Source organism: Poromitra crassiceps (genome assembly GCF_964638095.1).
Source record: "Poromitra crassiceps genome assembly, chromosome: 4".
NCBI classification, from domain to species: Eukaryota; Metazoa; Chordata; class Actinopteri; order Beryciformes; family Melamphaidae; genus Poromitra; species Poromitra crassiceps.
The window spans coordinates 57587707-57612706 of record NC_139626.1 but is presented as its reverse complement, the minus strand read 5'-3'; the positions used below and the strand labels follow the sequence as shown (position 1 = coordinate 57612706).

At 46.3% G+C, this 25000-nt stretch overlaps 1 protein-coding gene across 1 annotated transcript in view; it reads left to right on the top strand.

The window, feature by feature from the left end:
- Window positions 1–25000, top strand: part of gpr179 (G protein-coupled receptor 179) — a gene marked incomplete at both ends in the record, with an annotated part of 60725 nt that overhangs the window by 1715 nt on the left and 34010 nt on the right. The window contains 2 exons of the mRNA XM_083635989.1: window positions 1–204; window positions 4169–4277. The exon at window positions 1–204 is cut by the window's left edge and continues 317 nt beyond it. Of these exons, the coding sequence (XP_083492115.1) occupies window positions 1–204; window positions 4169–4277 (313 nt within the window). The remainder of the gene's footprint in view (window positions 205–4168; window positions 4278–25000) is intronic.

Below are 25000 nucleotides of genomic sequence, written 5' to 3'. Positions count from 1 at the left end.
CAAACGGGTGCTCCTCAACGACCTCAGCACCCTGGACACGCCCAAGTGGAGGCAGGGCGACAGCTATGTGACCGACCGCAGTGGCGTGCACTGGGCCGACGCCCCCTTCCTGGAATGTCAGGACGCACGCTTCCTGCCCGGCTGGATGCTCACACTGTCCACGCCCTTCTACGGCCTCAAGCCCGACCTCACACCCGAGTTCAGGTGAGGGCCCCCACACACACATCCGTGTGTGCGTGCACACACACACACACACACACACACACACACGTGCGCACGCACGCACGCACACACACACACACACACACACACACACACGTGCGCACGCACGCACGCACGCACACACACAGAGACACACACAGACACACACACACCACACACACATATGCACACACACAAACACGCGTGTGCACACACACAAACACACATGTGCACACAGACTACACAAATGACAAATGCAGACACACACTAGACATCTATTAGAACATATTGAGACATAAGACACATACTCTAGTTCATCTCTTCAACATCGACATCGATACTGTCACACACACACACACACACACACACATGCACGCACGCACATACACGCACACACACACACACACACACACACACACACACACACACACACACACACACACAGGCAGACAGGTGTAAAGTTCCCCGGGCCTGAATTGACAGTATAAAAACCCAAGGGTTCAGGTAAGGACCATGGAAAACATGTCTGCTCTTGATTCTGTTGCATGTATGACAGCAGGGCGCTATCAGACTGTACAGCATATATGAATCATTCTTTAACTCCACTGGTTGATTTGACTGTTTGTACTTGAAGTGAAGGTTTCCATAGTCCTTTAAGATCCCATGAAGCCATTCAAAAGGCCAGGGTCACATTTCAAAATACAGATCAGGTTCATCTTCTCTTGTCTAAATGAGAGTTTAGAGCTGACAGCAGTGATATCCCTCCTGCAGGCCCCGGTGACCTTTTGGGGATGCTCTGATAAATGTTTGGAACGAGAAATGTGATCAACAGAGTTGAATTAAATCTGAGATTAGAAAGAGAAGACACTTAAAGAGATGGATTAAATCTGAGATTAGAAAGAGCATACACTTAAAGTTATGTATTAAATCTGAGATTAGAAAGAGAAGACACTTAAAGAGTTGGATTAAATCTGAGATTAGAAAGGGAAGACACTTAAAGAGATGGATAAAATCTGAGATTAGAAAGAGAATACATTGAAAGAGGTGGATTAAATCTGACATTAGAAAGAGAAGACACTTAAAGAGATGGATTAAATCTGAGATTAGAAAGAGAATACACTTAAAGATATGTATTAAATCTAAGATTAGAAAGAGAAGACACCTAAAGAGATGGATTAAATGTAAGATTAGAAAGAGAATACACTTAAAGGACGGCTTTCCCGTGGGGAATATGAATATATATTAAATCTCACGCCCCTAAGGTTTTCGAATCCGTTGAAATTTTTGAAATTGGTTGTTCACAGCCTGACCTATCAACCATCTCTCACATTATTTTCATGACGCTCTGACGTAAAACGCGTTGGGCGTCAAGTCCAGCCTTGCGGAAGTCGAGCACCTATGAACTACACTACTTGTGGGCCGGCCTGTGCCGCCATGGTCCCGCCTCTAGAGGTCCTCCACGCCCCTTCAGAGGTCTTGAAGAAAAACAAAAGGCAGCCATCTTTTTCCACCGCCTAGCCTACGGTAGCTAATGTTAGCTTTCCATAGCTCCTTGCAAAGAGACCATATCTCGGGAACGGAAGCACGTACAGACACGGGACTGGCGGCATTGGAAAGCTCGTCAAATTTTACATCTAGTAGAAGGTGCGTTGAAGTAAGGAAATCAACGCTGAGCAATGTACCCGTTTTTACACATTTTTACATGAAATAGTTACAACATCAGATGCGCGTAACTCCTAGGAAAATGCCTTAAAATGCATTAATTTTTTTTTATGAAGACATCTCCCGACATATAATAGCGTTTAAATTTGGTGCAATTTGGAGGCAATTTTTTATTTTTATTTTCTTGTTCTACTAAATGTTTTTATGTCGAAGCCTTCTTCTTCTTCTTCTTCTTTGACTTTTATGGCGGTTGGCAAGCATATATGTGCATTACCGCCACCTACTGGAGTTTGATATCAGCCAAATGCCTGAGGGGTGGGCGTGGACTCGAAGGCCACGCGAGCCCAGTGCATTGTGGGAAGTGTAGGATTTCGGGTCCCCGCACCCGCCCCTCCCCTCCACCACCACCCCCCCCACACAGAGTGGATTTTAGTTGATAGCTATGGCTGTGAACAACCAATTTCAAAAATTTCAACGGATTCGAAAACCTTAGGGGCGTGAGATTTTATATATATTCATATTCCCCACGGGAAAGCCGTCCTTTAAAGAGATGGATTAAATATAAGATTAGAAAGAGAAGACACCTAAAGAGATGGATTAAATCTGACATTAGAAAGACAAGACACTTAAATAGATGGATTAAATCTGAGATTAGAAAGAGAAGACACTTAAATAGATGGATTAAATCTGAGATTAGAAAGAGAAGACACTTAAATAGATGGATCAAATCTGACTTTAGAAAGAGAATACACTTAAAGATATGTATTAAATCTGAGATTAGAAAGAGAATACACTTAAAGAGATGGATTAAATATGAGATTAGAAAGGGAATACACTTAAAGAGATGGATTCAATCTGAGATTAGAAAGGGAAGACACTTAAAGAGTTGGATTAAATCTGACATTAGAAAGATAATACGTTTAAAGACATGGATTAAATCTGAGATTAGAAAGATAACACACATAAAGAGTTGGATTAAATCTGAGATTAGAAAGGGAAGCCACTTAAAGATCTGAGATTAGAAATAGAATACACTTAAAGACATGGATTAAATCTGAGATTAGAAAGAGAAGACACTTAAAGAGTTGTATTAAATCTGAGATTAGAAAGAAAAGACACATAAAGAGCTGGATTAAATCTGACATTAGAAAGATAATACACATAAAGAGTTGGATTAAATCTGACATTAGAAAGAGAATACACATAAAGAGTTGGATTAAATCTGAGATTAGAAAGGGAAGCCACTTAAAGATCTGAGATTAGAAATAGAATATACTTAAAGACATGGATTAAATCTGAGATTAGAAAGAGAAGACACTTAAAGAGTTGTATTAAATCTGAGATTAGAAAGAGAAGACACTTAAAGAGTTGTATTAAATCTGACATTAGAAAGATAATACACTTAAAGAGTTGGATTAAATCTGAGATTAGAAAGAGAAGACACTTAAAGAGTTGGATTAAATCTGAGATTAGAAAGAGAAGACACTTAAAGAGTTGGATTAAATCTGAGATTAGAAAGAGAAGACACTTAATGAGTTGGATTAAATCTGAGATTAGAAAGGGAAGACACTTAAAGATCTGAGATTAGAAAGATAATACACTTAAAGAGTTGGATTCAATCTGACATTATAAAGAGAAGACACTTCTCAACCTGGGGTCTGGGGACCACCCGGGGGTCTTTGAGGAGGTTCCAGGGGGTCCCCAGCAAATTGATCAGTTGTTAAACCATTGTTTAATTGACAAGAAGCGAAAACAGAGAATGTAGAAGAAGGGGTGTTTTCATCGTAGCCTCACTGTTTTCTGTCCACCTACAATACAATGTGGACAAAATCAGATCTAACAATAAAGCATGTTCTTTGGGCCGACAGACAAAATCAAATCATCAAATGGGGGTCTGAGGCCCTATATGTGGACTAACTAAATAACGGGTCCTTGATGTGAAAAAGGTTGAGAGAACACATCTCTCAATTCAATTCAATTCAATTCAATTCAATTCAATTCAATTCAATTCAATTTAATTCAATTCAATCCAATTCAAATACACTTTACTGGCATGACCATAGCACTCTCTCTCTCTCTCTCTCTCTCTCTCTCTCTCTGTTGTAGTTGTCGTTGTAGTTGTAGTAGTAGTTGTAGTAGTTGTAGTTGTCACAGACTGTGCTCCATAGTTGATTGTTCTATTGCTGACAAAAAATGTGTTATTGTAAGTCGCTTTGGATAAAAGCGTCTGCCAAATGATGTAATGTAATGTAATGTCTCTGTCTCTCTCTCTCTCTCTCTCTCTCTCTCTCTGTTCCTGTACCAGGGGTGTGATCCGCGTGGATGTCAACATCCAGGGCTTTGACCTGAACCAGTGTTCAACCGGCGATGGTTGGTTTGCCAACACACACCGATGCAACCGCACCACCATGGAGGTAAACTATCGCTGGTCCGATGCATAGTGGAAGCGTTTAGTCAAATGCTGTATTTGGTTTGTTTAGGTTCCGCCTGCCCAATGACAAGCCAACCACCAGGTGCTCGTAAAGAAAAGTCACATGACTCACAAGCAGCTTGTACTGCATAGACTCACCAATTGGACGGTGCTGCGGCTCTAAACTACAGGATTGGACTGGACAGAGTTCGTTGTTGTCGGGCGGAAACCTTGGATATTAAAAAAAAAAAGCGATTTTCCACAAGGAAGAAAAAACATTAATTTATTAATTCATTCATCATTACATTTGACCATAGTGTAATAGTAATAACAACATTAATAACCAGTAATATAACATCTTTCGCTGGTTCAAAGTACCTGAAACTTCCACTGGTTATTTTTTGGATATAATTCACGAAATAAAACGAAAAAATGGCCAAATTTGGAGATACAAGGTTTCCGCCCGACGATATGTTGCTTCCAGGCTCTAACTTGTCTGTCTCTTCTTCTCTGGTGTTCATACCCGTAAAGAACATGAACATTCAAGATTCAAAATTGACTTTAATAGCCACAGTAAGTAATCAGATTACAAACGAGGAATCTGACTTAGTGCAAGTATGCAGCGGTCACATCAATGGTAGAAGACGAAGCAATGCTGAAAAACAATAAGGGATTAAAAGGTGCACAAAATAAAGTCCTTAGTGACATATGATTGGGGTGCAGGGTGGAGGTATAAAGTCCTTAGTGACATATGATGGGGTGCAGGGTGGAGGTATAAAGACATTAGTGACATATGATGGGGTGCAGGGTGGGGGTATAAAGTCCTTAGTGACATATGATGGGGTGCAGGGTGGAGGTATAAAGTCCTTAGTGACATATGATGGGGGTGCAGGGTGGGGGTATAAAGTCCTTAGTGACATATGATTGGGGTGCAGGGTGGGGGTATAAAGTCCTTAGTGACATATGATGGGGTGCAGGGTGGAGGTATAAAGTCCTTAGTGACATATGATGGGGTGCAGGGTGGAGGTATAAAGTCCTTAGTGACATATGATGGGGTGCAGGGTGGGGGTATAAAGACATTAGTGACATATGATGGGGGTGCAGGGTGGAGGTATAAAGTCCTTAGTGACATATGATGGGGTGCAGGGTGGAGGTATAAAGTCCTTAGTGACATATGATGGGGTGCAGGGTGGAGGTATAAAGTCCTTAGTGACATATGATGGGGATGCAGGGTGGGGGTATAAAGACCTTAGTGACATATGATTGGGGTGCAGGGTGGGGGTATAAAGTCCTTAGTGACATATGATGGGGTGCAGGGTGGAGGTATAAAGTCCTTAGTGACATATGATGGGGTGCAGGGTGGGGGTATAAAGTCCTTAGTGACATATGATGGGGGTGCAGGGTGGGGGTATAAAGACCTTAGTGACATATGATGGGGGTGCAGGGTGGAGGTATAAAGTCCTTAGTGACATATGATGGGGTGCAGGGTGGAGGTATAAAGTCCTTAGTGACATATGATGGGGTGCAGGGTGGAGGTATAAAGTCCTTAGTGACATATGATGGGGGTGCAGGGTGGAGGTATAAAGTCCTTAGTGACATATGATGGGGTGCAGGGTGGAGGTATAAAGTCCTTAGTGACATATGATGGGGGTGCAGGGTGGAGGTATAAAGTCATTAGTGACATATGATGGGGTGCAGGGTGGAGGTATAAAGTCCTTAGTGACATATGATGGGGTGCAGGGTGGAGGTATAAAGTCCTTAGTGACATATGATGGGGTGCAGGGTGGAGGTATAAAGTCCTTAGTGACATATGATGGGGTGCAGGGTGGAGGTATAAAGTCCTTAGTGACATATGATGGGGTGCAGGGTGGGGGTATAAAGTCCTTAGTGACATATGATGGGGTGCAGGGTGGAGGTATAAAGTCCTTAGTGACATATGATGGGGTGCAGGGTGGAGGTATAAAGTCCTTAGTGACATATGATGGGGTGCAGGGTGGAGGTATAAAGTCCTTAGTGACATATGATGGGGTGCAGGGTGGAGGTATAAAGTCCTTAGTGACATATGATGGGGTGCAGGGTGGGGGTATAAAGTCCTTAGTGACATATGATGGGGTGCAGGGTGGGGGTATAAAGTCCTTAGTGACATATGATGGGGGTGCAGGGTGGAGGTATAAAGTCCTTAGTGACATATGATGGGGTGCAGGGTGGGGGTATAAAGTCCTTAGTGACATATGATGGGGGTACAGGGTGGAGGTATAAAGTCCTTAGTGACATATGATGGGGTACAGGGTGGAGGGGTATAAAGTCCTTAGTGACATATGATGGGGTGCAGGGTGGAGGTATAAAGTCCTTAGTGACATATGATGGGGTGCAGGGTGGAGGTATAAAGTCCTTAGTGACATATGATGGGGTACAGGGTGGGGGTATAAAGTCCTTAGTGACATATGATGGGGTGCAGGGTGGGGGTATAAAGTCCTTAGTGACATATGATGGGGGTGCAGGGTGGGGGTATAAAGTCCTTAGTGACATATGGTGGGGTGCAGGGTGGGGGTATAAAGTCCTTAGTGACATATGATGGGGTACAGGGTGGAGGTATAAAGTCCTTAGTGACATATGATGGGGTGCAGGGTGGGGGTATAAAGTCCTTAGTGACATATGATGGGGTGCAGGGTGGAGGTATAAAGTCCTTAGTGACATATGATGGGGTGCAGGGTGGGGGTATAAAGTCCTTAGTGACATATGATGGGGTGCAGGGTGGAGGTATAAAGTCCTTAGTGACATATGATGGGGTGCAGGGTGGGGGTATAAAGTCCTTAGTGACATATGATGGGGTGCAGGGTGGGGGTATAAAGTCCTTAGTGACATATGATGGGGTGCAGGGTGGGGGTATAAAGTCCTTAGTGACATATGATGGGGTGCAGGGTGGGGGTATAAAGTCCTTAGTGACATATGATGGGGTGCAGGGTGGAGGTATAAAGTCCTTAGTGACATATGATGGGGTGCAGGGTGGGGGTATAAAGTCCTTAGTGACATATGATGGGGTGCAGGGTGGAGGGGTATAAAGTCCTTAGTGACATATGATGGGGTGCAGGGTGGAGGTATAAAGTCCTTAGTGACATATGATGGGGTGCAGGGTGGGGGTATAAAGTCCTTAGTGACATATGATGGGGTGCAGGGTGGAGGGGTATAAAGTCCTTAGTGACATATGATGGGGTGCAGGGTGGAGGTATAAAGTCCTTAGTGACATATGATGGGGTGCAGGGTGGGGGTATAAAGTCCTTAGTGACATATGATAGGGTGCAGGGTGGAGGTATAAAGTCCTTAGTGACATATGATGGGGTGCAGGGTGGAGGTATAAAGTCCTTAGTGACATATGATGGGGTGCAGGGTGGAGGTATAAAGTCCTTAGTGACATATGATGGGGTGCAGGGTGGAGGTATAAAGTCCTTAGTGACATATGATGGGGTGCAGGGTGGAGGTATAAAGTCCTTAGTGACATATGATGGGGGTGCAGGGTGGGGGTATAAAGTCCTTAGTGACATATGATGGGGGTGCAGGGTGGGGGTATAAAGTCCTTAGTGACATATGATGGGGGTGCAGGGTGGAGGTATAAAGTCCTTAGTGACATATGATGGGGTGCAGGGTGGGGGTATAAAGTCCTTAGTGACATATGATGGGGTGCAGGGTGGAGGGGTATAAAGTCCTTAGTGACATATGATGGGGGTGCAGGGTGGAGGTATAAAGTCCTTAGTGACATATGATGGGGTGCAGGGTGGGGGTATAAAGTCCTTAGTGACATATGATGGGGTGCAGGGTGGAGGTATAAAGTCCTTAGTGACATATGATGGGGGTACAGGGTGGAGGTATAAAGTCCTTAGTGACATATGATGGGGGTGCAGGGTGGGGGTATAAAGTCCTTAGTGACATATGATGGGGTGCAGGGTGGGGGTATAAAGTCCTTAGTGACATATGATGGGGTGCAGGGTGGAGGTATAAAGTCCTTAGTGACATATGATGGGGTGCAGGGTGGGGGTATAAAGTCCTTAGTGACATATGATGGGGTGCAGGGTGCGGGTATAAAGTCCTTAGTGACATATGATGGGGTGCAGGGTGGGGGTATAAAGTCCTTAGTGACATATGATGGGGTACAGGGTGGAGGTATAAAGTCCTTAGTGACATATGATGGGGTGCAGGGTGGGGGTATAAAGACATTAGTGACATATGATGGGGTGCAGGGTGGGGGTATAAAGACATTAGTGACATATGATGGGGTGCAGGGTGGGGGTATAAAGTCCTTAGTGACATATGATGGGGTGCAGGGTGGGGGTATAAAGTCCTTAGTGACATATGATGGGGTGCAGGGTGGGGGTATAAAGTCCTTAGTGACATATGATGGGGTGCAGGGTGGAGGTATAAAGTCCTTAGTGACATATGATGGGGTGCAGGGTGGAGGTATAAAGTCCTTAGTGACATATGATGGGGTGCAGGGTGGGGGTATAAAGTCCTTAGTGACATATGATGGGGTGCAGGGTGGGAGTATAAAGTCCTTAGTGACATATGATGGGGTGCAGGGTGGAGGTATAAAGTCCTTAGTGACATATGATGGGGTGCAGGGTGGAGGTATAAAGTCCTTAGTGACATATGATGGGGTGCAGGGTGGAGGTATAAAGTCCTTAGTGACATATGATGGGGTGCAGGGTGGAGGTATAAAGTCCTTAGTGACATATGATGGGGTGCAGGGTGGGGGTATAAAGTCCTTAGTGACATATGATGGGGTGCAGGGTGGGAGTATAAAGTCCTTAGTGACATATGATGGGGTGCAGGGTGGGGGTATAAAGTCCTTAGTGACATATGATGGGGTGCAGGGTGGAGGTATAAAGTCCTTAGTGACATATGATGGGGTGCAGGGTGGGAGTATAAAGTCCTTAGTGACATATGATGGGGTGCAGGGTGGGGGTATAAAGTCCTTAGTGACATATGATGGGGTGCAGGGTGGGGGTATAAAGTCCTTAGTGACATATGATGGGGTGCAGGGTGGAGGGGTATAAAGTCCTTAGTGACATATGATGGGGTGCAGGGTGGAGGTATAAAGTCCTTAGTGACATATGATGGGGTGCAGGGTGGAGGTATAAAGTCCTTAGTGACATATGATGGGGTGCAGGGTGGAGGTATAAAGTCCTTAGTGACATATGTTGGGGTGCAGGGTGGAGGTATAAAGTCCTTAGTGACATATGGTGGGGTGCAGGGTGGAGGTATAAAGTCCTTAGTGACATATGATGGGGTGCAGGGTGGGGGTATAAAGTCCTTAGTGACATATGATGGGGTGCAGGGTGGAGGGGTATAAAGTCCTTAGTGACATATGATGGGGTGCAGGGTGGAGGTATAAAGTCCTTAGTGACATATGATGGGGTGCAGGGTGGGGGTATAAAGTCCTTAGTGACATATGATGGGGTGCAGGGTGGGGGTATAAAGTCCTTAGTGACATATGATGGGGTGCAGGGTGGGGGTATAAAGTCCTTAGTGACATATGATGGGGTACAGGGTGGAGGTATAAAGTCCTTAGTGACATATGATGGGGTGCAGGGTGGAGGTATAAAGTCCTTAGTGACATATGATGGGGTGCAGGGTGGAGGTATAAAGTCCTTAGTGACATATGATGGGGTGCAGGGTGGGGGTATAAAGCCCTTAGTGACATATGATGGGGTGCAGGGTGGAGGTATAAAGTCCTTAGTGACATATGATGGGGTGCAGGGTGGAGGTATAAAGTCCTTAGTGACATATGATGGGGTGCAGGGTGGGGGTATACAGTCCTTAGTGACATATGATGGGGTGCAGGGTGGAGGTATAAAGTCCTTAGTGACATATGATGGGGGTACAGGGTGGAGGTATAAAGTCCTTAGTGACATATGATGGGGGTGCAGGGTGGAGGTATAAAGACATTAGTGACATATGATGGGGTGCAGGGTGGAGGTATAAAGACATTAGTGACATATGATGGGGGTGCAGGGTGGAGGTATAAAGACATTAGTGACATATGATGGGGGTGCAGGGTGGAGGTATAAAGACATTAGTGACATATGATGGGGTGCAGGGTGGGGGTATACAGTCCTTAGTGACATATGATGGGGTGCAGGGTGGGAGTATAAAGTCCTTAGTGACATATGATGGGGTGCAGGGTGGGGGTATAAAGTCCTTAGTGACATATGATGGGGTGCAGGGTGGGGGTATAAAGTCCTTAGTGACATATGATGGGGTGCAGGGTGGAGGGGTATAAAGTCCTTAGTGACATATGATGGGGTGCAGGGTGGAGGTATAAAGTCCTTAGTGACATATGATGGGGTGCAGGGTGGAGGTATAAAGTCCTTAGTGACATATGATGGGGTGCAGGGTGGAGGTATAAAGTCCTTAGTGACATATGTTGGGGTGCAGGGTGGAGGTATAAAGTCCTTAGTGACATATGGTGGGGTGCAGGGTGGAGGTATAAAGTCCTTAGTGACATATGATGGGGTGCAGGGTGGGGGTATAAAGTCCTTAGTGACATATGATGGGGTGCAGGGTGGAGGGGTATAAAGTCCTTAGTGACATATGATGGGGTGCAGGGTGGAGGTATAAAGTCCTTAGTGACATATGATGGGGTGCAGGGTGGGGGTATAAAGTCCTTAGTGACATATGATGGGGTGCAGGGTGGGGGTATAAAGTCCTTAGTGACATATGATGGGGTGCAGGGTGGGGGTATAAAGTCCTTAGTGACATATGATGGGGTACAGGGTGGAGGTATAAAGTCCTTAGTGACATATGATGGGGTGCAGGGTGGAGGTATAAAGTCCTTAGTGACATATGATGGGGTGCAGGGTGGAGGTATAAAGTCCTTAGTGACATATGATGGGGTGCAGGGTGGGGGTATAAAGCCCTTAGTGACATATGATGGGGTGCAGGGTGGAGGTATAAAGTCCTTAGTGACATATGATGGGGTGCAGGGTGGAGGTATAAAGTCCTTAGTGACATATGATGGGGTGCAGGGTGGGGGTATACAGTCCTTAGTGACATATGATGGGGTGCAGGGTGGAGGTATAAAGTCCTTAGTGACATATGATGGGGGTACAGGGTGGAGGTATAAAGTCCTTAGTGACATATGATGGGGGTGCAGGGTGGAGGTATAAAGACATTAGTGACATATGATGGGGTGCAGGGTGGAGGTATAAAGACATTAGTGACATATGATGGGGGTGCAGGGTGGAGGTATAAAGACATTAGTGACATATGATGGGGGTGCAGGGTGGAGGTATAAAGACATTAGTGACATATGATGGGGGTGCAGGGTGGAGGTATAAAGACATTAGTGACATATGATGGGGGTGCAGGGTGGGGGTATAAAGTCCTTAGTGACATATGATGGGGTGCAGGGTGGAGGTATAAAGTCCTTAGTGACATATGATGGGGTGCAGGGTGGAGGTATAAAGTCCTTAGTGACATATGATGGGGTGCAGGGTGGGGGTATAAAGTCCTTAGTGACATATGATGGGGGTGCAGGGTGGAGGTATAAAGACATTAGTGACATATGATGGGGGTGCAGGGTGGAGGTATAAAGACATTAGTGACATATGATGGGGTGCAGGGTGGAGGGGTATAAAGTCCTTAGTGACATATGATGGGGTGCAGGGTGGAGGTATAAAGTCCTTAGTGACATATGATGGGGTGCAGGGTGGGGGTATAAAGTCCTTAGTGACATATGATGGGGTGCAGGGTGGGGGTATAAAGTCCTTAGTGACATATGATGGGGTGCAGGGTGGGGGTATAAAGTCCTTAGTGACATATGATGGGGGTGCAGGGTGGAGGTATAAAGACATTAGTGACATATGATGGGGGTGCAGGGTGGAGGTATAAAGACATTAGTGACATATGATGGGGTGCAGGGTGGAGGGGTATAAAGTCCTTAGTGACATATGATGGGGTGCAGGGTGGAGGTATAAAGTCCTTAGTGACATATGATGGGGTGCAGGGTGGAGGTATAAAGTCCTTAGTGACATATGATGGGGGTGCAGGGTGGAGGTATAAAGACATTAGTGACATATGATGGGGGTGCAGGGTGGAGGTATAAAGACCTTAGTGACATATGATGGGGTGCAGGGTGGAGGTATAAAGTCCTTAGTGACATATGATGGGGTGCAGGGTGGAGGTATAAAGTCCTTAGTGACATATGATGGGGTGCAGGGTGGGGGTATAAAGTCCTTAGTGACATATGATGGGGTGCAGGGTGGGGGTATAAAGTCCTTAGTGACATATGATGGGGTGCAGGGTGGGGGTATAAAGTCCTTAGTGACATATGATGGGGTACAGGGTGGAGGTATAAAGTCCTTAGTGACATATGATGGGGTGCAGGGTGGAGGTATAAAGTCCTTAGTGACATATGATTGGGGTGCAGGGTGGAGGTATAAAGTCCTTAGTGACATATGATGGGGTGCAGGGTGGAGGTATAAAGTCCTTAGTGACATATGATGGGGGTGCAGGGTGGAGGTATAAAGTCCTTAGTGACATATGATGGGGTGCAGGGTGGAGGTATAAAGTCCTTAGTGACATATGATGGGGGTACAGGGTGGAGGTATAAAGTCCTTAGTGACATATGATGGGGGTGCAGGGTGGAGGTATAAAGACATTAGTGACATATGATGGGGTGCAGGGTGGAGGTATAAAGTCCTTAGTGACATATGATGGGGTGCAGGGTGGAGGTATAAAGTCCTTAGTGACATATGATGGGGTGCAGGGTGGGGGTATAAAGTCCTTAGTGACATATGATGGGGGTGCAGGGTGGAGGTATAAAGTCCTTAGTGACATATGATGGGGTGCAGGGTGGAGGTATAAAGTCCTTAGTGACATATGATGGGGTACAGGGTGGAGGTATAAAGTCCTTAGTGACATATGATGGGGTGCAGGGTGGGGGTATAAAGCCCTTAGTGACATATGATGGGGTGCAGGGTGGAGGTATAAAGTCCTTAGTGACATATGATGGGGTGCAGGGTGGAGGTATAAAGTCCTTAGTGACATATGATGGGGTGCAGGGTGGGGGTATAAAGCCCTTAGTGACATATGATGGGGTGCAGGGTGGAGGTATAAAGTCCTTAGTGACATATGATGGGGTGCAGGGTGGAGGTATAAAGTCCTTAGTGACATATGATGGGGGTGCAGGGTGGAGGTATAAAGACATTAGTGACATATGATGGGGGTGCAGGGTGGAGGTATAAAGTCCTTAGTGACATATGATGGGGTGCAGGGTGGAGGTATAAAGTCCTTAGTGACATATGATGGGGTACAGGGTGGAGGTATAAAGTCCTTAGTGACATATGATGGGGTGCAGGGTGGGGGTATAAAGTCCTTAGTGACATATGATGGGGGTGCAGGGTGGAGGTATAAAGTCCTTAGTGACATATGATGGGGGTGCAGGGTGGAGGTATAAAGTCCTTAGTGACATATGATGGGGTGCAGGGTGGAGGTATAAAGTCCTTAGTGACATATGATGGGGTACAGGGTGGAGGTATAAAGTCCTTAGTGACATATGATGGGGTGCAGGGTGGGGGTATAAAGTCCTTAGTGACATATGATGGGGTGCAGGGTGGAGGTATAAAGTCCTTAGTGACATATGATGGGGTGCAGGGTGGAGGTATAAAGTCCTTAGTGACATATGATGGGGTGCAGGGTGGGGGTATAAAGTCCTTAGTGACATATGATGGGGTGCAGGGTGGAGGTATAAAGTCCTTAGTGACATATGATGGGGTGCAGGGTGGAGGTATAAAGTCCTTAGTGACATATGATGGGGTGCAGGGTGGGGGTATAAAGTCCTTAGTGACATATGATGGGGGTGCAGGGTGGAGGTATAAAGTCCTTAGTGACATATGATGGGGTGCAGGGTGGAGGTATAAAGTCCTTAGTGACATATGATGGGGTGCAGGGTGGGGGTATAAAGTCCTTAGTGACATATGATGGGGTGCAGGGTGGAGGTATAAAGTCCTTAGTGACATATGATGGGGTGCAGGGTGGGGGTATAAAGTCCTTAGTGACATATGATGGGGTGCAGGGTGGAGGTATAAAGTCCTTAGTGACATATGATGGGGTGCAGGGTGGAGGTATAAAGTCCTTAGTGACATATGATGGGGTGCAGGGTGGTGGTATAAAGTCCTTAGTGACATATGATGGGGTGCAGGGTGGAGGTATAAAGTCCTTAGTGACATATGATGGGGGTGCAGGGTGGGGGTATAAAGACCTTAGTGACATATGATGGGGTGCAGGGTGGAGGTATAAAGTCCTTAGTGACATATGATGGGGGTGCAGGGTGGAGGTATAAAGACCTTAGTGACATATGATGGGGTGCAGGGTGGAGGTATAAAGTCCTTAGTGACATATGATGGGGTGCAGGGTGGAGGTATAAAGTCCTTAGTGACATATGATGGGGTGCAGGGTGGAGGTATAAAGTCCTTAGTGACATATGATGGGGTGCAGGGTGGAGGTATAAAGTCCTTAGTGACATATGATGGGGTGCAGGGTGGAGGTATAAAGTCCTTAGTGACATATGATGGGGTGCAGGGTGGGGGTATAAAGCCCTTAGTGACATATGATGGGGTGCAGGGTGGAGGTATAAAGTCCTTAGTGACATATGATGGGGTGCAGGGTGGAGGTATAAAGTCCTTAGTGACATATGATGGGGTGCAGGGTGGGGGTATACAGTCCTTAGTGACATATGATGGGGTGCAGGGTGGAGGTATAAAGTCCTTAGTGACATATGATGGGGGTACAGGGTGGAGGTATAAAGTCCTTAGTGACATATGATGGGGGTGCAGGGTGGAGGTATAAAGACATTAGTGACATATGATGGGGTGCAGGGTGGAGGTATAAAGACATTAGTGACATATGATGGGGGTGCAGGGTGGAGGTATAAAGACATTAGTGACATATGATGGGGGTGCAGGGTGGAGGTATAAAGACATTAGTGACATATGATGGGGGTGCAGGGTGGAGGTATAAAGACATTAGTGACATATGATGGGGGTGCAGGGTGGGGGTATAAAGTCCTTAGTGACATATGATGGGGTGCAGGGTGGAGGTATAAAGTCCTTAGTGACATATGATGGGGTGCAGGGTGGAGGTATAAAGTCCTTAGTGACATATGATGGGGTGCAGGGTGGGGGTATAAAGTCCTTAGTGACATATGATGGGGGTGCAGGGTGGAGGTATAAAGACATTAGTGACATATGATGGGGGTGCAGGGTGGAGGTATAAAGACATTAGTGACATATGATGGGGTGCAGGGTGGAGGGGTATAAAGTCCTTAGTGACATATGATGGGGTGCAGGGTGGAGGTATAAAGTCCTTAGTGACATATGATGGGGTGCAGGGTGGGGGTATAAAGTCCTTAGTGACATATGATGGGGTGCAGGGTAGGGGTATAAAGTCCTTAGTGACATATGATGGGGTGCAGGGTGGGGGTATAAAGTCCTTAGTGACATATGATGGGGGTGCAGGGTGGAGGTATAAAGACATTAGTGACATATGATGGGGGTGCAGGGTGGAGGTATAAAGACATTAGTGACATATGATGGGGTGCAGGGTGGAGGGGTATAAAGTCCTTAGTGACATATGATGGGGTGCAGGGTGGAGGTATAAAGTCCTTAGTGACATATGATGGGGTGCAGGGTGGAGGTATAAAGTCCTTAGTGACATATGATGGGGGTGCAGGGTGGAGGTATAAAGACATTAGTGACATATGATGGGGGTGCAGGGTGGAGGTATAAAGACCTTAGTGACATATGATGGGGTGCAGGGTGGAGGTATAAAGTCCTTAGTGACATATGATGGGGTGCAGGGTGGAGGTATAAAGTCCTTAGTGACATATGATGGGGTGCAGGGTGGGGGTATAAAGTCCTTAGTGACATATGATGGGGTGCAGGGTGGGGGTATAAAGTCCTTAGTGACATATGATGGGGTGCAGGGTGGGGGTATAAAGTCCTTAGTGACATATGATGGGGTACAGGGTGGAGGTATAAAGTCCTTAGTGACATATGATGGGGTGCAGGGTGGAGGTATAAAGTCCTTAGTGACATATGATTGGGGTGCAGGGTGGAGGTATAAAGTCCTTAGTGACATATGATGGGGTGCAGGGTGGAGGTATAAAGTCCTTAGTGACATATGATGGGGGTGCAGGGTGGAGGTATAAAGTCCTTAGTGACATATGATGGGGTGCAGGGTGGAGGTATAAAGTCCTTAGTGACATATGATGGGGGTACAGGGTGGAGGTATAAAGTCCTTAGTGACATATGATGGGGGTGCAGGGTGGAGGTATAAAGACATTAGTGACATATGATGGGGTGCAGGGTGGAGGTATAAAGTCCTTAGTGACATATGATGGGGTGCAGGGTGGAGGTATAAAGTCCTTAGTGACATATGATGGGGTGCAGGGTGGGGGTATAAAGTCCTTAGTGACATATGATGGGGGTGCAGGGTGGAGGTATAAAGTCCTTAGTGACATATGATGGGGTGCAGGGTGGAGGTATAAAGTCCTTAGTGACATATGATGGGGTACAGGGTGGAGGTATAAAGTCCTTAGTGACATATGATGGGGTGCAGGGTGGGGGTATAAAGCCCTTAGTGACATATGATGGGGTGCAGGGTGGAGGTATAAAGTCCTTAGTGACATATGATGGGGTGCAGGGTGGAGGTATAAAGTCCTTAGTGACATATGATGGGGTGCAGGGTGGGGGTATAAAGCCCTTAGTGACATATGATGGGGTGCAGGGTGGAGGTATAAAGTCCTTAGTGACATATGATGGGGTGCAGGGTGGAGGTATAAAGTCCTTAGTGACATATGATGGGGGTGCAGGGTGGAGGTATAAAGACATTAGTGACATATGATGGGGGTGCAGGGTGGAGGTATAAAGTCCTTAGTGACATATGATGGGGTGCAGGGTGGAGGTATAAAGTCCTTAGTGACATATGATGGGGTACAGGGTGGAGGTATAAAGTCCTTAGTGACATATGATGGGGTGCAGGGTGGGGGTATAAAGTCCTTAGTGACATATGATGGGGGTGCAGGGTGGAGGTATAAAGTCCTTAGTGACATATGATGGGGGTGCAGGGTGGAGGTATAAAGTCCTTAGTGACATATGATGGGGTGCAGGGTGGAGGTATAAAGTCCTTAGTGACATATGATGGGGTACAGGGTGGAGGTATAAAGTCCTTAGTGACATATGATGGGGTGCAGGGTGGGGGTATAAAGTCCTTAGTGACATATGATGGGGTGCAGGGTGGAGGTATAAAGTCCTTAGTGACATATGATGGGGTGCAGGGTGGAGGTATAAAGTCCTTAGTGACATATGATGGGGTGCAGGGTGGGGGTATAAAGTCCTTAGTGACATATGATGGGGTGCAGGGTGGAGGTATAAAGTCCTTAGTGACATATGATGGGGTGCAGGGTGGAGGTATAAAGTCCTTAGTGACATATGATGGGGTGCAGGGTGGGGGTATAAAGTCCTTAGTGACATATGATGGGGGTGCAGGGTGGAGGTATAAAGTCCTTAGTGACATATGATGGGGTGCAGGGTGGAGGTATAAAGTCCTTAGTGACATATGATGGGGTGCAGGGTGGGGGTATAAAGTCCTTAGTGACATATGATGGGGTGCAGGGTGGAGGTATAAAGTCCTTAGTGACATATGATGGGGTGCAGGGTGGGGGTATAAAGTCCTTAGTGACATATGATGGGGTGCAGGGTGGAGGTATAAAGTCCTTAGTGACATATGATGGGGTGCAGGGTGGAGGTATAAAGTCCTTAGTGACATATGATGGGGTGCAGGGTGGTGGTATAAAGTCCTTAGTGACATATGATGGGGTGCAGGGTGGAGGTATAAAGTCCTTAGTGACATATGATGGGGGTGCAGGGTGGGGGTATAAAGACCTTAGTGACATATGATGGGGTGCAGGGTGGAGGTATAAAGTCCTTAGTGACATATGATGGGGGTGCAGGGTGGAGGTATAAAGACCTTAGTGACATATGATGGGGTGCAGGGTGGAGGTATAAAGTCCTTAGTGACATATGATGGGGTGCAGGGTGGAGGTATAAAGTCCTTAGTGACATATGATGGGGTGCAGGGTGGAGGTATAAAGTCCTTAGTGACATATGATGGGGTGCAGGGTGGAGGTATAAAGTCCTTAGTGACATATGATGGGGTGCAGGGTGGAGGTATAAAGTCCTTAGTGACATATGATGGGGGTGCAGGGTGGAGGTATAAAGTCCTTAGTGACATATGATGGGGGTGCAGGGTGGAGGTATAAAGTCCTTAGTGACATATGATGGGGGTGCAGGGTGGAGGTATAAAGTCCTTAGTGACATATGATGGGGGTGCAGGGTGGAGGTATAAAGTCCTTAGTGACATATGATGGGGTGCAGGGTGGAGGTATAAAGTCCTTAGTGACATATGATGGGGTGCAGGGTGGGGGTATAAAGTCCTTAGTGACATATGATGGGGTGCAGGGTGGGGGTATAAAGTCCTTAGTGACATATGATGGGGTGCAGGGTGGAGGTATAAAGTCCTTAGTGACATATGATGGGGTGCAGGGTGGGGGTATACAGTCCTTAGTGACATATGATGGGGTGCAGGGTGGAGGTATAAAGTCCTTAGTGACATATGATGGGGTGCAGGGTGGAGGTATAAAGTCCTTAGTGACATATGATGGGGTGCAGGGTGGAGGTATAAAGACATTAGTGACATATGATGGGGTGCAGGGTGGAGGTATAAAGTCCTTAGTGACATATGATGGGGTGCAGGGTGGAGGTATAAAGTCCTTAGTGACATATGATGGGGTGCAGGGTGGGGGTATACAGTCCTTAGTGACATATGATGGGGTGCAGGGTGGAGGTATAAAGTCCTTAGTGACATATGATGGGGTGCAGGGTGGAGGTATAAAGTCCTTAGTGACATATGATGGGGTGCAGGGTGGAGGTATAAAGACATTAGTGACATATGATGGGGTGCAGGGTGGAGGTATAAAGTCCTTAGTGACATATGATGGGGGTGCAGGGTGGAGGTATAAAGACATTAGTGACATATGATGGGGTGCAGGGTGGAGGTATAAAGTCCTTAGTGACATATGATGGGGTGCAGGGTGGAGGTATAAAGTCCTTAGTGACATATGATGGGGTGCAGGGTGGAGGTATAAAGTCCTTAGTGACATATGATGGGGTGCAGGGTGGAGGTATAAAGACCTTAGTGACATATGATGGGGTGCAGGGTGGAGGTATAAAGACCTTAGTGACATATGATGGGGTGCAGGGTGGAGGTATAAAGACCTTAGTGACATATGATGGGGTGCAGGGTGGAGGTATAAAGACCTTAGTGACATATGATGGGGTGCAGGGTGGAGGTATAAAGACCTTAGTGACATATGATGGGGTGCAGGGTGGAGGTATAAAGTCCTTAGTGACATATGATGGGGTGCAGGGTGGGGATGGGGGGGACATTATCCTGATTATCGCTGGGACGAGAGGTTCTGGTACCACCAGACATCAGTCTGGAGGTTATGAAGAAGAGGTTATGACCTGGGTGGGAGGGGTTGGCCATGATCTTGGGAGACCGCTCCAGCGTCCTGGCAGTGTGTACGACCTATCCACCTTATTTTTGAATGCCCCACTGTAAAAAATAATTGTGCGTACAAGGTCCGGTTTAACGTGACTATTGCTGCAGCTTGCCATTTCCTAATGTATTCTACTTGATTTGAAAAGATGGCTGCCTACACTCAGTCTCTTGTACCCTGGCTGAATTGAACATAACTTGGTCAATAAGTATGTAACATACAAAATAAAACAACCCGTAATATCTTAATTTTATGTAGAATGCAGAGGACATGTAACTGTTTAGTTAAACTTGCATTCCAGGAATATTGTGCTCTTAAGATGACGTTAGTGGCTCGAGTCTGTTTCGTCCTGAAACCCACACGCTTTGCGGTGGTGGTTTTAGCGTAACCTATGTGCGATTCGAGGCGTAAAGTATGTGCGTTTTAGCGTAACTTATGTGGGATTCGAGGCGTAACCTATGTGGGGTTTGGCGTAACCTATGTGCGATTCGAAATAACGTATCCGAGATAGAAAACGTTATGAATATAGCCACGTTATAAACAACAAACTAACGCCGGTGATCCGTATGGAAACAGTGTTACTCGAAATGGTTAATATTGGCCACAGCAGGCGATTACCCATGAATGCACTGCGCTCTTAAAGGGATATTTATCGACGAGATTTTTGCCAAGCTGGACCTGATTAGTGATTTGCTTCGTTCGCCCAGACGGGTGTCAAGCTGTCAGCAACAAGGCTGGGAGGATCACACCGGAAGAAGCACCCATCAGCAGATCAGGCAAAAATGGCCGCCAAAAATAAGGTGGATACGCTGCAGTAGTAATGCTCCTGAAATCAGTTCTGTTTGGACTGTCTGCACCTTCGGTCCACACCTTTTTTTTGTCTCTTTCTCCTCATCCTCGTCCTCATTCTCAATCTGCTCGTGAGTTTGTTGTTTTCCGCTGCACATCAACGTCTAAATGAACCCGTGAACGCTGACTTCATTGGCCTCCATGTTTACTTCTATACGACAGCGTGCAGCGCGTGACATCTTTGTTAAATGTTATTTTGCGGGACATGATGTGGGTCAATTCAGGACTGTGACCAGTTCACACGGGAATCTGATATGGCCACATTTGAAAGAAAAAAAAAATCTGAACTGAGCACTAAGGTTTGCAGTGTGAACGTAGCCTTGACTTTCGCTCAGGATCAATCAAACATCAGAGCAATCAAACATTGTAATGTTTGATTGGTGTGCCATGGGCTTAAGGTTGATTGGTTGATTGATAAACACGGACAAACCGAACGAACGAACATGTGGAATCTGAGCAAACATCTCCAGACAAGGACAGACAGCCATGGCACACCAAGCAAACATCTGCGCTTGCCCGTGTTTGTTGTATAGAATGTTTGATCGGTGTGCCACGGGCTTAAGGTGAGCCACGGTTTGCCATCCGAAATACACTCTAAAGTGTTTTACGACCTGTCCAAATGGTTTAAGCCCTCTCTGTCTCATTACTCATCACTTAGTTTTTGCCTTTCATGCGCTCACGCTTTCACGCGTTCTTTCTCTCTCTCTCTCTCTGCCTCTCTCTCTCTCCGTCTGCTCCCCGTCACGTCCGCCCCTCTCTCCGATTCAGCCTCCTCCCCTGCTTTTCGTCTGCACGGGGACCCAATCCCCTACCTCTCATCTGGTCCTTCTATTTAAAGATGGCTGTCCTGGGTGGCGGGCTGCGGGATGATCCGCTGGATTATGGCGATAATCCAGCCCGCGCTGACATACTTCCCCCCCTCCGCACTCACAGGGTGTAGGAACACAAGCAGAGGAGCAGACGGAAAAAAATCCCAAAAGCCACGTCTGTCAAGCCTCTGTCCCGTCCTGCACTGCCTGCTGCTCAGTGGATTCAAACCCGCGGCTGGCAGAGAGTGTACTAGGTCACCCACTTTCCTCCACGCTGGGTCACCTGTCCTGTAACCTGTCCTAAGCGGTCCTGTCCTGTATAGGGATGGGCATTTTACGTCTTTACAATACCAGAGTACTCGCATTAAATGATTACAGAGTATCGAGTACTCACCCCCCCCCCCCCAAACGTAAGAATATGGTCCGAAATTACCCCCCATGCAACAATGCAGGTAGGGGTCCATGTCTGACTGGAAACACACATGCGGAACCGAAGTTTGGCTAACGCGAAGCAGTTAATTTCGTAGTCTACTGAATAGGCCTGTAAGAATATCTATTACCAATGCTTTCACATTTATGTAATTTGGCCAACAATGGCCATTCTGCTTGTCACGTTAGATTACATAATGGTACGATCTATCATTTTTGCTATCAGTCCTTTCCAAAGAAAATAACTTAAAAAAATGTGAGTACTCATCATACATTGATCCGTTGGATGAATACTGACGTCCACATCCAGTACTCGAGTACTCATGCCGTGTTGGGCATGTTGCTCAGGGAATGTAATTACTTATTAGAGATTACTCTTTTAAAAAGTAATACAATTACTTTACTTATTACTTGGTATCAAAAGTAATTAGTTACGTTACCCGTTACTATATAGTACTTTAGCTACTCCCCCTTCCGTAAAGTGACATACAACCTGTTTTGCTAACTCCTTTTAGAACTGAATCCAACTTATTGGAAGAATAATTAACCTCACAGGAGGAGTCAACAATCACGTTCTGGGAACGCAGTAGTCTCGCATAGCCAGACCTATCTCCACACTTTGTTTTAGCCCTGTGCCAGTGTAGCCAGACCTATCTCCACACTTTGTTTTAGCCCTGTGCCAGCATAGCCAGACCTATCTCCACACTTTGTTTTAGTCCTGTGCCAGCATAGCCAGACCTATGTCCACACTTTGTTTTAGTCCTGTGCCAGTGTAGCCAGACCTATGTCCACACTTTGTTTTAGCCCTGTGCCAGTATAGCCAGACCTATCTCCACACTTTGTTTTAGTCCTGTGCCAGCATAGCCAGACCTATGTCCACACTTTGTTTTAGTCCTGTGCCAGTGTAGCCAGACCTATGTCCACACTTTGTTTTAGCCCTGTGCCAGTATAGCCAGACCTATCTCCACACTTTGTTTTAGCCCTGTGCCAGTATAGCCAGACCTATCTCCACACTTTGTTTTAGCCATGTGCCAGCATAGCCAGACCTATCTCCACACTTTGTTTTAGCCCTGTGCCAGCATAGCCAGACCTATCTCCACACTTTGTTTTAGCCCTGTGCCAGTATAGCCAGACCTATCTCCACACTTTGTTTTAGCCATGTGCCAGCATAGCCAGACCTATCTCCACACTTTGTTTTAGTCCTGTGCCAGCATAGCCAGACCTATCTCCACACTTTGTTTTAGTCCTGTGCCAGTGTAGCCAGACCTATGTCCACACTTTGTTTTAGTCCTGTGCCAGCATAGCCAGACCTATCTCCACACTTTGTTTTAGTCCTGTGCCAGTGTAGCCAGACCTATGTCCACACTTTGTTTTAGTCCTGTGCCAGCATAGCCAGACCTATCTCCACACTTTGTTTTAGTCCTGTGCCAGCATAGCCAGACCTATCTCCACACTTTGTTTTAGCCTTGTGCCAGCATAGCCAGACCTATCTCCACACTTTGTTTTAGCCCTGTGCCAGCGTAGCCAGACCTATCTCCACACTTTGTTTTAGTCCTGTGCCAGCGTAGCCAGACCTATCTCCACACTTTGTTTTAGTCCTGTGCCAGCGTAGCCAGACCTATCTCCACACTTTGTTTTAGCCCTGTGCCAGCGTAGCCAGACCTATCTCCACACTTTGTTTTAGCCCTGTGCCAGCATAGCCAGACCTATCTCCACACTTTGTTTTAGCCCTGTGCCAGTGTAGCCAGACCTATCTCCACACTTTGTTTTAGCTCTGTGCCAGCGTAGCCAGACCTATCTCCACACTTTGTGTTAGCCCTGTGCCAGACCTATCTCCACACTTTGTTTTAGCCCTGTGCCAGTGTAGCCAGACCTATCTCCACACTTTGTTTTAGCCCTGTGCCAGTGTAGCCAGACCTATCTCCACACTTTGTTTTAGTCCTGTGCCAGCATAGCCAGACCTATCTCCACACTTTGTTTTAGCCCTGTGTCAGCATAGCCAGACCTATCTCCACACTTTGTTTTAGCCCTGTGCCAGTGCTGGAGAAATACTTGAAGTTACTTGGATTAGTAACTTTTATGGATTAGTAAAAAAAAAAAAAAAAAAAGGCTTTTTCAAAATTGTATTCTCTTCAATTACTTACGCCTATTACGCCTCCTGGGGTAAAGGCTGTCGACAAGGGTTCTCCAAGCATCCCAATAAAATGTAATTACTAGTTATTTGGGAAAAGTAATACAATTACAGTAACTAAGTTACTGCCCAAAACTCCTCGCCCATCCCTATTTCTATTTCCTTTCCTTTCCTTTCATAATTACCATCAAATCACAGGTGGTTGAGTGCAACAAATGCTTTCATTCATCACTGCTGTTTTTTTTGTTTGTTTTTTTGCCAAGCTGTGTTTTTCCTCTGGCAGTGACTAATTCATTAATTGGTTTCCACTCAAGTGTGGTAAACATTATGTCTCCTTAATATGTCCTGACCGCATTCTTTCAACTTGTACTCATACGGAAAGGTAAAACTGCCTGCATGCTGTTTTGATTTCATGATTTGAGCAACTCTCTGATTCACAGTCGTACAGGTCAACACACTCACAGCTGCCCGATATAAAGCCACAGATGTTATATTACTATAGATGGGTCAGCGCAGGCTCCGCTAATTCTAACAAATGGTAGCAGCAAGTCTCCTAAATGGGCGTGGTCAACCATTGACTCAGACCTAAGTCTCGACGCCAGACCCATGAGAGTTCTGACGCTGATATACTACGTTACTGCATGCTGCAGAGCTCTCTCTGGGTGTGGGACACTTTCCCTCAGAGGGCTGCTTATGGGAGGGAACCGTTCACTTGGCCAGTCATATATGCCAGTGATGGCTTCAGTCCTCTTCCAATCAGTAACGACTTTGCGATCAGACGACACGGGAGGCGCAGCCCATTTGCTCTCTCATCGGTGCTACGACCTGTCACTCGTTCAATTTCAAACCGCCTTCAAAACCAGCAGTGGCTGTTAACTGGCACAGGCTCACTTATG